This window comes from Halyomorpha halys, unplaced genomic scaffold (genome assembly GCF_000696795.3).
Source record: "Halyomorpha halys isolate HHAL.00 unplaced genomic scaffold, Hhal_1.1 Scaffold361.1, whole genome shotgun sequence".
Lineage (NCBI taxonomy): Eukaryota > Metazoa > Arthropoda > Insecta > Hemiptera > Pentatomidae > Halyomorpha > Halyomorpha halys.
The window spans coordinates 167,789-185,275 of record NW_027108072.1 but is presented as its reverse complement, the minus strand read 5'-3'; the positions used below and the strand labels follow the sequence as shown (position 1 = coordinate 185,275).

General features: G+C 30.4%; 3 protein-coding genes across 3 annotated transcripts in view; 2 read left to right on the top strand and 1 right to left on the bottom strand.

Moving 5' to 3' along the window:
- The first annotated feature begins 951 nt into the window (after positions 1-951).
- Dpm3 (Dolichyl-phosphate mannosyltransferase subunit 3) lies at positions 952-3,422 on the top strand. The gene is made up of 3 exons (XM_014422179.3): positions 952-1,180; positions 3,038-3,115; positions 3,215-3,422. The coding sequence occupies exons 1-3, from the start codon at positions 1,031-1,033 to the stop codon at positions 3,263-3,265; spliced, it is 279 nt and encodes a 92-aa protein (XP_014277665.1). The 5' UTR covers positions 952-1,030; the 3' UTR covers positions 3,266-3,422.
- On the bottom strand, positions 3,377-6,685 carry Manf (mesencephalic astrocyte-derived neurotrophic factor). The gene is made up of 4 exons (XM_014422177.3): positions 6,452-6,685; positions 6,234-6,379; positions 5,853-5,994; positions 3,377-3,803 (listed from the first exon to the last, which is right to left on the bottom strand). Exons 1-4 carry the CDS (start codon positions 6,537-6,539, stop codon positions 3,637-3,639), a joined length of 543 nt encoding a protein of 180 aa, XP_014277663.1. The 5' UTR covers positions 6,540-6,685; the 3' UTR covers positions 3,377-3,636.
- A 2,892-nt stretch (positions 6,686-9,577) lies between these two features.
- The window catches only part of LOC106681712 (actin nucleation-promoting factor WASL), an 11,427-nt gene continuing 3,517 nt past the window's right edge, over positions 9,578-17,487 (top strand). Inside the window, exons 1-5 of the mRNA XM_014422176.2 lie at positions 9,578-9,819; positions 9,900-10,127; positions 12,052-12,148; positions 13,766-14,031; positions 15,823-16,045. Of these exons, the coding sequence (XP_014277662.1) occupies positions 9,727-9,819; positions 9,900-10,127; positions 12,052-12,148; positions 13,766-14,031; positions 15,823-16,045 (907 nt within the window). The 5' untranslated portion in view covers positions 9,578-9,726. The remainder of the gene's footprint in view (positions 9,820-9,899; positions 10,128-12,051; positions 12,149-13,765; positions 14,032-15,822; positions 16,046-17,487) is intronic.

Sequence of the window (17,487 nt, the reverse complement as noted above, 5' to 3'; positions counted from 1 at the left end):
GGCGGATTAGAAGCGGATGGGAGACACACTCGAAAGCCTTTCTACAATCAAGCGAAATGAAAGCCGTCGCCCTGTTCACATGCATATGTCCCAAAAATTGCAAATGTGTGATTCAGGTATACAAAATGCTCATATGCGACCCCTCGTTGGAACCTTATTGTCATTATTATTATTATTATTATCTGTTCCTCACCACAATGTTCCATAAGGTGGTGAAGGATGAGCTTCTCAAATATTTTGCTCATATGCGAGAGGAGGCTGATCGGACGATAGTGCTTCCAGACGGTAGGAAAGTAAGACATCCTCATGCAGACGTTGAATATGCTAAGAAGAAACGCTTTATCCCTCCTCGATAACATTCTCAGCAGCACATAAGGAATGCCGTCGTTGCCGAATGCCCTGCTTCCTTTGGTACGTCGTTGCGTCGGCTCAAGCTGTTTATAAGTAGAGAAAATTGACTTCTCATTGTGCCTTGGTGGTGGAGAAAGAGCACTATTCGTCCTCTCAGCATAGCTTGTGGCAAGAAGTTCAGCTTGCTCCCGAGCCGTCGACAGGTTGACGAAAGTCTTGACAATTCTCCAAAACTGGCGACGATCCTCATGCGTTCTTCCCAACTGATCATGCATAACGATGTTTTCCTATCCCGCCTGAGGCTGGCAATCTGCAGTGTCATCGTGTTAACGGCAGCCACTAAACCCCGATTCGACGTCGGTCTTACATCACCTCTGAAACATTTATTCAAAATGAGATGAGGAGACTTAAGTTACAATATTTGTTAAATTGAGCCACATTGAAAAATAGGTTATAATTTGAAAGCGATGTGATTACAAAAAAAGGAAGAAAAAGCTGAACAAAAGAAAAGTTACAAGAATATTTGTTATTATTATAGACTTAATCATAGTCTAAAATTAATATCGATAGTATAAGTTACTGAAGTCAATTTATATACAAATACATCTCTTTGAAGTAACCTCCTCGGTAATTTGAAATGTGGAGTTATCTTATTCCTTGTCTTTCTTAAGAAGTTAATATGACAAAATTAATTGAATGGTTGTGCTTTTTGATTGTTTACATTGTAACATGGTTATTAATTCTAAATAAGTACATCAATTTGAATATCCCTGATAGTTGGAGCAGTGTTATTGTATTTTTCCCAGTTTACACAGTCTTCTTGTTTGGTGTAAGTTTTATTTAGCTTGATTTTTTATAATTTTTGTGTATATAAAAAAAAATTGAGATTTTTCTTCATTGGTAGTTATTTGTTTCTAATTAATGGTGAGTTGTTAATATCTCTTATCTGCAGATGAAATGACTGATCCAAGGTGAACAATAATTTTTTGGCATCTTAACTCAAAACATTTTTTATGATTGTTTTGTTTGGTAATTAAAATTTACTTGCAGTTTTTCATACTATGATTAGGAGTAATGTGTAATTTTAATTTCATCTAGTGCAGATAGAGAATATACAATTGATATCAACTTTTCAGATCGGTGTTAGGCATGTCTTCGATATAGTTTAAGCTAAATATATTGTTAAGAATATTTTCTGTGTTTTTAATTATTTTACAAACATTCTTTTGAAAAACCCCAGTCCTTGAATTTTTTTAAATTTCCAGTCCAGAATATTTCGAGTTTGATAATGATATTGATATGATAATAAATTATTATATCCCTCTTCTTTTTCATACATTAATGAAAATTGTCTGAGTTAATTACTTAGATTGTTTTAAATAATAATTATTGTCAAATGGGTGCCGCAACACTGAATAACCATGAGTTGTCATGGTCAATATTACTGCTGACAAAAATAGAGCAGAGGATTACTATATTGGTAGCAGTACACCTGGTTCATCCTCATTAAGATGATTTCGAATGTTTTAACTTTTTTTTTATTACATTCTATTCAATAAATAGTTTGACACTAATGTGTCACATTACATTGTTTATTTCATTTGTATTATCTACACAATCATATTTTGAGTAATAAGCAGAATTATCGATATAGTGATTCTCAAGGTATTTATAAGATAGTAGTTATGTTACTTTGCTTGGGAACCTGAAATAAATTATTTTCTAAAACTTCTAGTATGGGTTGAATAGGACTTGCTCTACCAACGAATACGTTTCTTCCTCCAATGGGCTGTAGGTACCCTTGAGTTCTTAAAACACACACCTGGATGATCAGCAACTCAAGAGCTATCTTTACCACAATAGATAAAATGTGCTGGCAGCAATCAGAGTATGGAAAATTGGATGTTGAAATAGGTCTATCAAAAATAGAGTTACGGCTTATTTTAACTGGATCCTATTAATATCATTACTAAAAGTTTCTGAATGATGTTTTAAATCTTAAAATAGGGAGACTGATTTCACTATATTCATGAATGGCTACTTCAGATATTTTTAAGGGCTTCCAATTCTTTGGTATAGTATGCCATAACCAGATTTTTGTTTTTATTATCAAATATAAGTTCGTTTGTTTGATTCTATAGAGTCCTACTTAAAGTTACTTTTAAGGCAACTACCTTATTATTTGTCTGCAAAAATAACATACTTTCAAGGCGACATTCCTGTCTTCAAAACATTTCTCTCTTTATATGAATTTTTTTATTATTAATATATTTATATACCATGAATAATTCATGACACTAATAGGTTTATAGAGCAGGGTTTTCTTTTACTGAAAAGTGGAATAATGCCCATATAAAATACAGGTTATTGTTTTGCTGTAATTTTAATCAGTAGTGCTGGTCCAGCTATAGTTTGCTGTAATTTGTTTTCTATGTTTATTTACTCAAAGTGGAACAAGAAAATAAAGTTTTGTTTTTACCACCAGTTATTAAAACCAACCTTGGGATAGACACTCACACTCCTAATTTGCAAATTTGTTTGGTTCCTACTTTATTAGGCTAAGCTTCTTTTTTATATTAATTGAAATTAATGATCTTGCCAAATTTATTTTTTTCAATGTATGTATAAAAGTATCTGTTTTTTTGCGATATGTATCAGATATGATTAAATTTATTTATATTTATAGGTCTACTCTTTGATAGTAGTTTTGTGGAGAGTATATTCCTTCAATGACTGTCCTGAAGCAGCCAAGGAATTGCAACAGGTAAAATTACAATTTATGCATGATATGATTAATTACTTAAACCATCAACTAAATTAATCATTTTACACCTTATTGACTTTAAATTTTTCTTTTTTTTAGCAAATCAAAGCTGCAAGGGAAGATTTAAAATTGAAAGGATTAAAATTTTAAGCTGAGATTAAGAACAACTCTTCTTTCACTCATTTTTTTTTTATAACAAATATTTATATTTTAACAGTTTACAAATAAAATAAAGGAACTTCTTGTTAAGATTGTAAACAATTTTATTACAAAGCTATTTAATGAATAAATAATATCTTACAAGGTATCAGATATAATAGAGTACCCATGACATAATGACATAAACACATTTCTTATAAAATAAAAAAAAACACATGAAAGTTGGTATGCCATTTAACATTTTCAACAGCAAAATGCCATAGACTAGGTAGAAATGCTCAACCTCTTCATAATTGATACACCGTTTAAAAAAAAAAATAAATAAATATCCAGGAGAGAACTTCAGTCATTACAATAGGTTATTACAATTCGTCTTTTAAGTATTTTGGTTTAAGGGACTCTATCCTCTTAATAAAATCTGTTTTTTCAATACAGCCATCACAGTCTTCCTCCCAATCACTAAGAATTTTCTTCAAGTCCCTCACTTTAAGCTTCTTTAAGTCGACTGTTTTCAAATCAATAGTTCTTTCTACAAATTAAATTTTAAAAAAAGAAAAAATTAATATCTTATCAATACAATATATAAAACCATTTTGTAAAAACTATTTATCATATTTGAAAACAATATATATAACTAATTTGTTTACAAACACACTGGTGACTGGATTACTCGGATTAATTGTGAATAACAAAGAGCTAATTTAGCTAAGGCAGTTTAAACGAGATATTTATCGTGCTGTAATAGGTGTTTTGATGATTGCTGACTACGTGTAGTTGAATCGTGACCAATACCAAAAATGGTTGACCCAAAATAGAAACAAGTTCTGATTTATTAAGGATGTTATTTCAAATATATATATAGCTTACACCACACATATAATCTCATTGTAATTTTCATTTTTATAAGAATAATTTCTTTAGATTTTTCTTTTGTTTTCATTAAAAAATGAAATATCTCTTCAACAAGTGGAAGACAGAAGTTATATTATTTGAACAATACAACAAAGCTAAGTTATGATAAAAATACTTTCTTTCTTTTTTTTGGCATAATTCCAGTTCTTAAATAACTTTTAATTGTTAAGATTCAATTCTTAGGATGGACACTTCTGCTTGGTCAAGAGTTGCTCCACTGCCAAATTTCTTTAATCATTGGAGATAGGTCAAATAACTATTGCATTTAATTTATTTTTAACAAAGCAATTTCCAAAATCATCCAAAGCAACTAGTGATAATATTAAGAGGCTAGGTTGGGGCTAGAAGCATTTGTTTAAAAAAATTGCACAGCACTGAAACTAAGCAATGTAAGACTGACAATTCATAATAATAATAAATGGGAGCAACAAGGCTGGAAAAAAAAAAAAAAGAATAACTTGTAAATTAGGAACAACATTCTAATCTCCATTATTTGAAGAGAGGAAATGAGTAGCTCAGTGGGAGGGCAAAGCATTGGATTCTCAACTTTTTTGAGTCCAGAATTCATGAGGCAGAAATCTATACTCTCCTACTACAGCATTTGCATATATCCTTCATACAAGTACAAGAGTGCTATATCAATTTTTTTTAAGGTATGAGATCCTTTAATGATCGGATCTACTATGGATCACCAAACTAAATAATCCAGGAAATTACAGAATATCAAGGCTTTATTAATATCCTCAGAAACTATATAATTCTAACATAAGGGAACCAGTTATTCAGAACTGGTTGTTATAAACCCACAATAATTAATTATAACAAAAAGAAACTGATAATTAGGCCGTTAATGTAAGTAAAATAAACACGGCACATGTACCAAATTTTATCCATACTTTAATGTTATGAGATGTGCATGATTTAATATACATTAGGGTTAAAAAAAAAAATTAATGATAAAATTTCAGAAAAGTCTCTTATCAGATAAAATATGATTACAATTTCTCAGCTAAATACTCCAAGAGTTAAATTTGATTTTACTTCTAAATACTATTAATAAAATTAAAATAATTTCTTAAACAACCCGATATGAAATAATTTTATTGTGTTGGAGACTAAAGGATGCACAACAGCAACTTGAACAGACACCTTTCTAATTTTTTGCAGGATATTTTTTTTTTAATACGGAATGTACGTCAATCCTTCAAAACTATGCTCACACTAATGCGTATTTATGCTATTGTGTCAAGCAGCCATTATGATAAAAATTGCTTTGATTTAGATAAAAATTGAAGCTAACCAAACCATAAAATAAAAATAGACTCCAAACTGAGAAGCAAAAAAGAACTTTTTACTTCATTATGTAAAACTTAAATTAAACTGTAAAACCAAATGCACTTGAATGGAATAAGCATCATTCATTCAAGAACAAAACTGAAAAAGGAAAATATATAGACAATTCTATTAATCCCTTATAAAATTGATCTATATATTCCATGATAAAACATCTGAGCATCATTCAAATTTAATAATTATATTATTTAAAAGAATAAACACATTATACAGATACAAACTTTCTAGAAAAATACATTGTTTAAATAAAATCCAAATAAAAGATGCAGGACATCAAATTATAAGTATATAATTAGTTAAAAATAATCTATACCATATCGCAGAGCACATATTCCTCCAACTTTTGTAGCCAGTCGTTCACACAGCTTATCAATGGGTAAAGAATAGGATAGAGGTTTCGATAAATCTCTTAGAATACTTGTAGCAGACTCTTCTAAACCTCCAAGGTAGTAGCACTAGAACAATAAGGATAAGTAACCATGAATTGTCATGGATATAAAATAAAAGGTACTTAAAAAATACATTGAAGTAAAATATATAATCCTTAGATTATGTAATTGCGGGCATTAACTAATTTACAAGGTAATATATTGATCTACTAAATAAAATGCATTAATTAATAAAAAAAGGTAATTTCTAGACTAGGCTTCACATTGAATAAAATTATACAGTACATTAAATAGAGAATACTTACAAATTTATTCTCCTTAAGTTTTGCACTATTATTACTATTCGCTGTAGTTTTACAAAACTTTTTAAATTCTTCTTCGATCAGTTGAGGATTTGAACGCATTTCATCAGTTAATTGGGCACTAAATCTCTCAAGAACAGTGAAACAAACTGAAATAAGAGGGATATTATCAATAGGAGCAAAACCAACAATAAATATCTTACATATCCTTTAATAGCCACCTTCACAGTCTTCTTTCTTTAAGCTATGAACTAATTGTAACAAACATATAGTAAGAACAATAAAAAATGTTTTTGTATCACTTTTCATTGTAAATGTTTATGGTAGATTAAGAAAGTTTAAAATAAATGCTTCGACAATTCAACCCGAAATAAATTAATATCCCGAAATTTCAGACTTTTAAACTATTTCAACTTAATTACCTAGACGACATAACAAACGTAATAAAATAAGACTAAAATCAAACAAGACCTAACACGTTATTCGAAATTACACCCTAGGCCAAATGTCTCTATCTTATTGGTTACCACTACTGGCGCTTAATTCAAGTGTAAAAATCAAGAAGGCGCTGTTGAAAATCGTTAATATCAATTGTGTATTTTCCAGAAAATAAATTCTATAAGTTAAAAAATAATTAAATACATGTGTTATTAAATCAATTTTAAGTGACATTTGCCACAAAATGATTTTTGAACAATATGTTATAAAATTAATACTGCCTTGGTTATTGCAAGGCTTCGATAATCATCAGGAATGTGATAGCATCATGATGATACTCAATTAAATAAAGTTTACTATGAAAGTTTTTTTTTCATTTTGTTACCCTCTACCATGTCATTTCTTACATTCGGAGGAGTTCCCTTGGAGAACTTTCGGGGCTCTGCCAGGATGCCTCTACTCGGTCTAAAAGATTTCTTTTTATAGCTGTCACTTCAATATTCTTAATCTTCTATTCCTAACACCCACAAGTTCTAAAGACTAGTTACATTTTCATTTCCATATTTGTGCAGAGAATTATTATTTTTACAGGATTTATTTAATCTATAAGTGGGTTGAAGATAAAAAACCTCAAAAAGATACCACTAATTCTATGCAAGTTTACTATCCAGAAAACAATATTAGACACCGAATTTCAGGTTTTGATCCAAAGGTACATGGCGTGTTCAAGTGGTTGTTTTATTGCCAGGTCTATCATTTTAGAATTAGACTCTTAATGAAAGTATGTAATTTTTAGTACAGCTCTGTTAGAAGTCCGATGTTCTTTCCATCGATTGTTTGGTAGCAGAGGTTTGAATATGCTATCTGTGGTTAAGGTTTTACTGTAAAAACCTCACCAAAAAAGCTTAGTACATGCTTCCAACTCTCTTCCTTTAGTCCCTTTGGTCAGTGGTGGTTACTTCCCCTTCCCTGCCCTCTAATTCTTGCGGGTACTTCTCTATCCACCACCTGGGGAGACGACAGCAGTCTGGATCCCTCAGTGGCGCTAAAAGTTTTGTTCTGCAGAACAGATAATTAATTACTAACTTATGGCTCTTTTGTCAACGACTGCTAGTGAAATCAAATGGAGACCAAGAAGATTTGGTGAATAGCCAGTATCCAACCTTATACTGAAGTATACTTTTTCGTTGCTAAGTTGTTCTTTTATTCGTTATTTAAAAGACTCCATTTAAAGATTAAATTGTTGCCTAACGTCCCATTCATGACTAGAATTGGGGCCGTCACAGTATTTTAGAACTAGGCATTCTAAAAGCCAAGAATTTAAATGGTGTTTTCGATAGTTTCTTTCTGATATTAACCCTCTGATCAAAATGTAAAACTAATGTTAGTGAATCGAACTTAAGGAAAATAGGCAGAATTGTCGGTGAAAACCTTTTTAAGGACAGCAACCTGGCTTTTCGAAATTTGACATCTAGACATTTTTTTTTTTGTTTTTGATAGATATTACAATCTGTCACACAGTTGTGGGCAATAGGTAATAGTGATGAATGATCTGATACATACTAAAATAAAAAAAAAAAAAAAAAAGTAAATAAAAAAAACTAATAAAAAAAAACTCTCTTAAAATATATACAAACAAAAGAATAGACAAGATGAACATAACCAAACTATCTGTATGAAAAATAAATAAATAAAATAACATAATGATAAACTTGAGTGAAAGTCACAAGGGTGCATTTCGATTTATTGACTTTTATCCGCCATTGGTTGCTCCATTGCTCAATCCGGGTGAGGTGTGTTTGGAGATTGGATGAGGCTGTTACAGGATCGGAATGGGAGGATAGGATAGCTGTATCATCAGCAAATGTTGCCAGGAATGTGTCTGGAGTGATGGGAATGTCAGCAGTGAAGAGGATGTAGAGGACAGGACCCAGGACACTGCCTTGGGGAACTCCTGCCTCGATGGGGTAGATATTTGAGTACTCAGAACCACTGCGAACTCGAAGGGAACGATCTGAGAGGTAGGAGCGGAGGGTAAGGTATAAGGTTTGGGGTAATATGGATTTGAGCTTGAAAAGCAATCCGGAATGCCATACCCGGTCAAAAGCTTGCGCTATGTTCAGAAAGGCACCCGAGCAGTATTGTTTCTTTTCAAGAGCTGAAGAGATATATTCAACGACTCTGAGGCCTTGTTGAACTGTGGAGTGTCTAGGGCGGAATGACATCTAGATATTACACCGAAAACATGAATTGAAGCACTATTCCAATACGTATAGCTTTTATCGATTTTATGGTCAACTTGGTTTTCTTACTGATGAACAACAAGCACATAATTCTAAAAGGAGAAATTAATAAGTCAATGCATTAGTTGGAGGAATAAAATAAAATTCAAGTCATTTACGTTAGTAAATCACACAACTTATTGTATTAATCCCAAATCAGTATGCATTTGTTTTATTATATGTGTGTATCTTATTTTTTAATAGATTAGGGATTCCTCACTTTTTTGGTTAACATTTTTCACATTTGACAACAGAATATCAATTCTGTATATACTTATTCCTTCAACTAGAAGGGTACAGGAATATCTGAAATTTGATAACTTATAAATTATACTTTTTACATGATTCAATAAGAGGTTTTTCTTATTTAATTAATATTTTTCTTTAAGTTTTTACTATTATTTTTAATTTTAAAATAATTTTTACTAAAATTTCGTTTACAGACAGTAGCCTTCTGATGACCTCATGAACCAAAACTGTTTGGAAGTTTTGGGTATAGAATAGAGAAATAAAATTATAACAATGTTGTTACGTGTTTAGGTTGGGTAGTGTCACTTTAACGTTCTAATTATTTTAGCTAAGTGCTTTTAGTAATTACTTTAAGTGATTGTGATTTGAAGTGTTCGTGTTCTATTTTTTTTTTTTTTTTTAATAATGGGACAACAGTTAAATTCTAAATATACTGATTTTCGTTATTCAACACTTGTAATATTGCAAATATGCTGAGATTTGTTTAAGAGGTGTGAGGTTTATTTGTTTAGTTGTCTGTTCTCTCAATGATATATGAAATGCCAGAACATAGGCATTCTGTATTGTTAACTCAAGAAGAAAATGATCTGGTGTTTAGCCTTGTTGGTTACAAATGTGAGGTGGGGATATTTATGTACTTGCTAATTTAGGCTAAATGATTAAATTGAACATTTATAAATAATCATGATTTCAATTTTAGACATTAGCCACTACTGTAATTGAGCTATATACTACTGGAGGACCCAAGAATGGAGAGTGGTATCACAAAGAAACTGGAATTCTGTGTTTAGTCAAAGATAGTAATAAGAGATCATATTTTTTTCGCATTTTTTGTCCCATTAGAAAAAGACTTTTATGGGAACATGAAGTCTATAATAATATTCAGTATATCACTCCTACAAAATTTCTTCATACTTTTGAAGCAGAGGTAATATTTACATCAATATTTCTTATTAGCTTTAGTTATTTAAATTTTACTGAAGAAATTGGTCCCATTAATTATTTAAATTTGTATTGTTATTACAAAATACTTTCTAAATTTGGGTACCTTATTTATTTCATTGAAAGCCTTTCACATTTACCTCTTATGGGATGTTATCCAATTAGTTTTTATGATAGCCTTTGTACAAGAGTATTTTTTATTGAAAAATGAAATTAACATATTTTTTAACTGTTAAGGGGCCTGCATGAATTTCTTATCGTATAAACCAAGTACCAGACCCTAAGAGAATTATGTTATGTTTAAATAAATTAATCAAGATTAGAAATCATGTCCATTGGTCCATCATGAAATTTCTTATTATATTATCATATCCAGTATCCCTCCAATTTAGTAGATAGTTTTGTTGAACAGATATAAAAGCGTGGATTTATTTTCATTTGATTCGTATTTTTATTTCCATATTTGCCAATAGATTTATTTGATTTTATATATGATTTATATACCATTTTGGTTCGAGTGCCATTGATTTTACCAAACTATAATATAGTTTAAGAGGTGATGATAAAAAGTTTAATTTAAAAATTAAATACACAATAAATTTATTGATATTGTAGTGTGTGACATGTTGGCATACTTTGTATAATATGTTTGTTACCAAATTTAATTAATCAAGATAATAAATTAGATACAAATTTACCAAATATTTAAACTAAATATTATCAATGAGTCAATACCTTAGATAATGACCCATATTCTGCTATATCCGATATCTCAGTATTACGAGAATATAATTGATGACCTAATAGGGTTTAGGAAAAGTAATATCATGCTAGACTAGATGATGGGAAGCAGATCAGGATGTGTACGCCTGATTTGTCAATTTCAAAGCAGCCTATGATTTCATAGAAAGAAACTGTCTTAAGAAGGTCATGATTGAGCTGGGTATCTCTAGGAAGTTGGTAGGACTGACAAAAGTGTGTACGAATGGTCCTAAATGAAGTCTTGATACTAGAAGTATCTGAAGCCTTTGAAGACACACGAGATCTGAGGCAAGGAGACTGGACTCTCACCAATGCTGTTCAACCTAGCCCTAGAAAAGTGATTATAAGAAACATCACATGAAATTGGTAGGATGTGCGTCAGGACGAAACATAGAATCCTACAGTGCACAGGGCATTGCTGTCCTAGGAAGTAACCAAGATGATATGGAAAGACTCGCAAAGAATGTAATATGAGAAGCAGAGGAAATCGGCTTTAAGTAAATGAAGATGAAACAAAGTATATGATTGAAAGCCGAAAAATCCTCCCTAACAACATGGTCGGGTGGCTGGCTTGGTTGAAAGTAGACCGTTTCAAATACCATACTAACATCAACAAATGATAAACAGCTCCTTCTCTTAACTACGTGGGAGGCTAAAAACCAGATTGATAGACATACATAAAGATGCATAAGAGCAGCATGCAGCAAACTGAAAAGCAGTAGCCCAAGACAGGCAAGCATAGAGAAGGCTTGATTAGGCGGCTACAGATCTATAAGGTCTGCACAGCCAACTGAAAAAAAATAATTAAGACCTAGTATTTAAAGGTTTATTTATCTCTACCAATCCCTTAAATGATTCTGTTACCAATGGAATATTTATAACTTAGCCTAATCTTCAAATGTATGTTGTACTTTGTGTTATAGATTAAAATTATTTTTAGTAAGTAATTTGAGGACCTTCTATGACAGCATTTTGTTTAGTCAGCTAGTTTTATATTGGTGAGTGTAATGTTTTTTTATGTTATCACCATTTGTTGGTCATGTTTGGTCAAAAAAATCTTCATCATTAATCTTTTAACAAATCAAGCAATTATCTCTACAATCAGATGCCAATTTCTTATTTTACAGTATAAATTTTTTTTGTTTTAGAATTGTATTGCTGGCTTTAACTTTGCAAGTGAAGAAGAAGGATCAAAGCTTCATTCAATTCTTGTTGAAACTTTGGAGATACGTAAACAAAGACGAGGTATAATTTTGAATGTTTTATTAGTGTTGATCTAATTTAATTAAGGAACTATTTTTTTTTCTTTTTCTATTTGTAGTTTTAGAAATCAAATAATAATAAAAATATAACAAGCTAGTATGGAGGTAGAAAGGAAGAGAATACATTCAGTGGAGGGAAAACATCAATAAGCGAAACTTATTTTTATTTATTTACATTATTTTGACCTAAATTTTAGGGCTAAATACAAAAAACTATAATAACTGTATAGAATGGAATAAAGAAGCAATCAGAAAAAGTATAACAAGAAACTAAGAAGATAACATACCTGTTTTATTTTATTATGGTTGTTATTTCTTTTTCTTAGAAGCTCTAAAGAAGCCTTGAACTTTATGCTGAAACGTTAATGACTGAATAAAAACGTTAACTGAATAAAAATAAGTTTTACGTATTTGTTTTCTTTCGGTGGTGGTGTTTCTTTCCTCTTTTTGAAGGATGTGGGATAGGGAAAAAATAAATGTTGTTGTTGTTGTTGATTTTTTGCTTAAAGGCGTAAAACCCTCTGGTCATCAACGCCTATGGGATGATTCCCAAATGATTCCCAAAAATAAATGTGAATGATATTAACAATGTGTGTGTGTTTTTTTTTTAGTATGGTATACTTTTTCCATCTTAGCCATTTTTGTTTATGTTTATCTAAACTTTTCCTTCTCTTTGCTCAAAGATTATTGAAAGTGTGCCATTCGCTACCTTTATCCAAACATGCTTCACCTCAATAACAATAATAGTTAGTTAGCCACATTTCAACTTTTATTAATAAATGAGTTTGACTTATTTCTATTGTAAACATTATTTAAAATTTTGTATTAAGCTTGTATTAGTTTAATTTTAGAATTAAAAGGAAACTTGTTCAGTAATATCTTGTAGTATGTGTTACTAATTATAAATATTGTATATATAGAATCAAATTTCAAAATTATCCCTAGAAGTTATAGAGTTTAAACCTGTGTTATCCAAGCGTCACATAATACAAGACTATAAAAACTAACCCATCCGATAATCTAAAGGAAAAAACATTATAGGGCTACTCTGTAAATCTTACTGAATTTTTAATACTATCTCTAAGTGGGATATGCTTTTTGGAATGTATGATGAACTTATTTATAATGATGAGTAGATTGTTAACCATGGATAATATATATGAGAAGATGATTGGTGGTGCGGCCTTTGAAGAACACAAATAAGTAAAAACTTATTTATTAGTGCCAACTTTTTGGCCAAAATTTCAAGCCTTCATCAGGGCTAAGAACAAAAAACAAGGTAACAACCATAAAGGATAAGAGGAATTACAGAATGATAAGAAAACCACTAACATTATATTTAAAAAATATTATAATGTTAGTTGTTTTCTTATTTTCTAATCATTCTTTAATTTATCTTATCCATTATAATTCTTACTTTATTTTTTCTTCTTAGTCCTGATGAAGACCTGAAATTCTGGCCAAAACGGCACTTATTTGTGTTCTTCACTGATCGCACCTCCAATCATCTTCTCCTCAGATTAACTTATTTGTTCACCTTATTTAAAAAAAACTTACTTCTTTCCAACTGCTAATTATCTGTTCATTTTTTATTTTTCAGTTGAAAAAAATAAAAGAAATAGATACAATAATTCACAGGTGATGAAAGTAGCACCTTATACAAATGGCATAAGTTACAATTCATTTATTTCACCACCAGCGACTGAAATAGGCAAAAAAGAAGGAAAGAGGAAACAGAAATTGTCCAAAGCAGATATCGGACAACCCCAAGATTTTCGACATGTTTCTCATGTTGGCTGGGATCCTCATAAAGGCTTTGATTTAGAAAAGGCTGATGATCCACAACTGAAAGAATTTTTCGTTCAGGTAATACATAGTTTGTTTATTATTGTTATTTTAAGTTTATACTTTTTTAAACAATTATTTTTTAACTAAGTATAAACTTACTGTGGCTAGCGGAATTGTTGGGGAAAAATTAGATAAAGTTGAAACTAATAGCTGAAATTGTCATGGATACAATATTTCATTTATCTTGAATAAAAGACATATCCATGGTAATTTTTGTTATTGGTTTCAACAGTTGCTAATTTTTGCCCATCTCTGGCCAGCGGCACCCTATTTTCCAGGTAATCCTAGTAAGGTGTCTCATTAAATCCTCTTTTGAATTTTTACACTTTGATAAGTGACCATCTCATTTAGATGTATTCTTGTACCTTGAATAATCAGATTAATTTAGAGATTATATTTATATAATTTATAGTGATTTTTAGATATAGTTTGATAAGTACTTTAAAGTTAATCATCTATTTGGTGCTGAAGTGTGGGCTTTGGTCTTGTTCTCAAAATAATGTTTTTTGAGTTTACAGCACAGGGATAAATGCAACTTTTAGCTAGTAAAATGTCATTTCTGAGCTTTCACAGCCGATCAAGATTTACACCCAAAAGAACCAATCTCTATGGGTGGTACCTATTAGATAAACATGGGAAAATTCTTAATCTCATAGAGAACGATGGATTCATTATCAACGACATAATAAAAAAAGTTTGCATATTACTTGGAGAAAACATTTCCCAACACAGAATGCACATGAGGTCCGTATTTAGCAAACAATGATATCGACACATATTTAAAATCACCCCTATCAAAACTAGAGCTTTACTTGAATTCTTGTTGATGGTCATGATTTAATCCCAGTTATAGATATAAAAAAGTTACCTAGGGAAGCTGATATTTGAAAAATAAAATAATATTTCATCAATTTTTAATAGATGTCTATTTTGTTAATATGATGAGGTGAAAAAAAATTGTTCACAAGTTTTACCACATAAAGGTAAACCCCATGTTCATGTACTAGCTAATATTATCAACAAAATTTTCTATGTATTTATCAATTATATCTTTTTCTATTTTGAAATACTGGCATGTATATGCATGTAATTTAAAATTTACTACATAAAATTGTTTAATGTCCACTACTGATGCATTCACTTATCCCCTTTAGCACAAACCAATCTACTATATTAGGGATTATCTCTTTGGACATATCAATATTCCTGTGTGTTGTTTTTTTTTCCCCTCCTTATTGATATGTCTATATTTTATAAATTTTGCTATTTAAGTTGAAATTATGGTTTTTAATCTAAAATAGTTGTCTACATACTGGACATTTTCCCGATACATAAAAGATAGCTGAACTCTTAGGAATTCATAAGCTAATAGTCAATAAGTTTATAACCCATGTTTTGAAAATTATAATTATATTTTTCAATATAACAATATTATTTTGGATTTTCAATTGGGTTTTCAGTATAACTTTAACTGGCGAGATTATCGGACTTTGTTGTTAATTGAAGAAAATCAAATTGCTAAAATAACCACGTAAGGCCGACCAGGCTGATCTAATAATAAAGAAATATATTGGATCCATCATGATTTTTTCTTATTGATTTATATTATAGCTTCACAGAAATTAAGAGAATATTGTGCTACTTAAAATACATTACCTGAAAAATTGTGGAATTTAGTTATGACGTTATTGCAATGTTCATGTTATTTTGATTATTTCTCAAAATAAATTTTAAAGGTATTTGATTATTTTAATGATTATAAAGTGATGTTGCTTTCAATGTTTATGTATTTCTTTTTTTTTATATTAGGCTGGAGTTTCAGAAACCCATTTACGAGATAAAGAAACACGAGAATTCATTTATGATTTCATTATAAAGAACGGCGGTATAGATGCTGTGAAAGAGCAAATAGAGCCAATGGAACCACCACCTATTCCAGCTCGTTTTAGGGCTCCTCCGAAGCCTCCAGTCAAAAACTTAGGACCACCTCCACCTCCCCCACAACGTTTTCCACCATCAAGAAACGCACCTTGTGAGTAATTTTCCATTAATTTTTATCATTTTAAATCATATAATATTCTAATAAATTATGACACAACACACAACTTTCACTTATCATCCTGCATTTAGTCTCCAAATTTTGTGTAGATTTGTTGGCTCGTTTTGAACTTTGGGGCTGCAACCTTTAGTCCCTTTAGCTGCAACCTTTAGTTAACTAACACATTTTATTTGATTTTATATTTGTTATGTTGATGGTTAATTTAAGTTTATAGTTAATTTTTAATGTAATGTGATTTGTTATGTTTTATTTTCAATAATAATGCTGTAATTTTTGTAAATTATAAAAAGTTGATTTGATTGGTAATACTGCAGGTTACCAGACCGTTCCCATGTAAGGACTAATAAGCAAGTTAATCATGTGCTGTGATTTGTGAAAACTTAATTCTTAATAAAAACAGTTAATAATTTTGTTAGTGAGTGTGTGTTTTTAACCATCATAAATTCACTAAAAACTTATCGCTATTTTTATGATTTGTGAAAAAAATTCTAAAGACGGAGAAGGCAAAAATTATGAACAACAATAAATTTCTTTTTTTTTTTTTTTTATTATAAAATTTGTATTTTAGTGTTTCTTGTGTTGGGGATAATGATTATAAATTTTGTTACTGCCAAGAATTCAACGGTTTAACAAAAGAAAACGAATCCGTAATGCAATCGGAAAAAATCTTGACTTTGCATATTGTTAATGCAAGTTTTAATTTTTTCTGTTTAAATTATTCATATAATTGTTCAATATTTTGTATTTATCCATTGATTATTATTTTGAACAATCGGAACTGTTAATTTTTTTCAATAAATAAACAAAATTAAAGGTATTTTATGAAAAGATTTTTTGAAAATTCATTAGGCCCTGTCAAACTATTTCAATGGAGGGGGTTATCTAGAACCTATTCTAATCATGGTTGGGGGTCACGCTTTCATTACCTGGGACCACCACACCAAAGAAAAAGTCAACACTCCATGCCGGATTTGTACTGGTGCCTAAGTACCAGGTGGCAAATACCTCAGCCTCAACCACCTTAGCCATGGCCCTTTGTGCATTAACCGGCACAAATATGTGAAACATTGTTTCATTTTGAACTAGGCTTACTACATATACACAGAATATTTTGCAAAACTTGGTTATTTGGTCTCAGGGAACCTCAAAAAGTGTATTTGAAAACTTGAATTCGAAATTTTGCAATACTTACTTTTAGTTTAATTTTTTCATAATATTGGAATAAAAGCTGTATGGAGTGAGAATATTTTAGGATGTTTTGTATGTATTTAATTGTATATGGTACCACTGGTTCTCTTTAAATTAAAGACCATACTTTCCATGATTAGAGTTGTGTTATCATGTTACAGTTAACAATCTTAGATTTATATTAAAAGGAAGAAGGTTTGGGTACAGTCAAAGAAAAACTCAAATAG

Bases quoted from the DNA above. Each gene is read 5' to 3' on its own strand.
- Manf (XM_014422177.3), bottom strand. From the start codon at position 6,539: ATGAAAAGTGATACAAAAACATTTTTTATTGTTCTTACTATATGTTTG. The intron at 5,995-6,233 runs GTAAGTATTCTC...TTATTGTTCTAG, and splicing joins AACTTAAGGAGAATAAATTT to TGCTACTACCTTGGAGGTTT. The intron at 3,804-5,852 runs GTATAGATTATT...TTTAATTTGTAG, and splicing joins AATATGTGCTCTGCGATATG to AAAGAACTATTGATTTGAAA.
- Dpm3 (XM_014422179.3), top strand. From the start codon at position 1,031: ATGACAAAATTAATTGAATGGTTGTGCTTTTTGATTGTTTACATTGTA. The intron at 1,181-3,037 runs GTAAGTTTTATT...TTATATTTATAG, and splicing joins ACACAGTCTTCTTGTTTGGT to GTCTACTCTTTGATAGTAGT. The intron at 3,116-3,214 runs GTAAAATTACAA...TCTTTTTTTTAG, and splicing joins CAGCCAAGGAATTGCAACAG to CAAATCAAAGCTGCAAGGGA.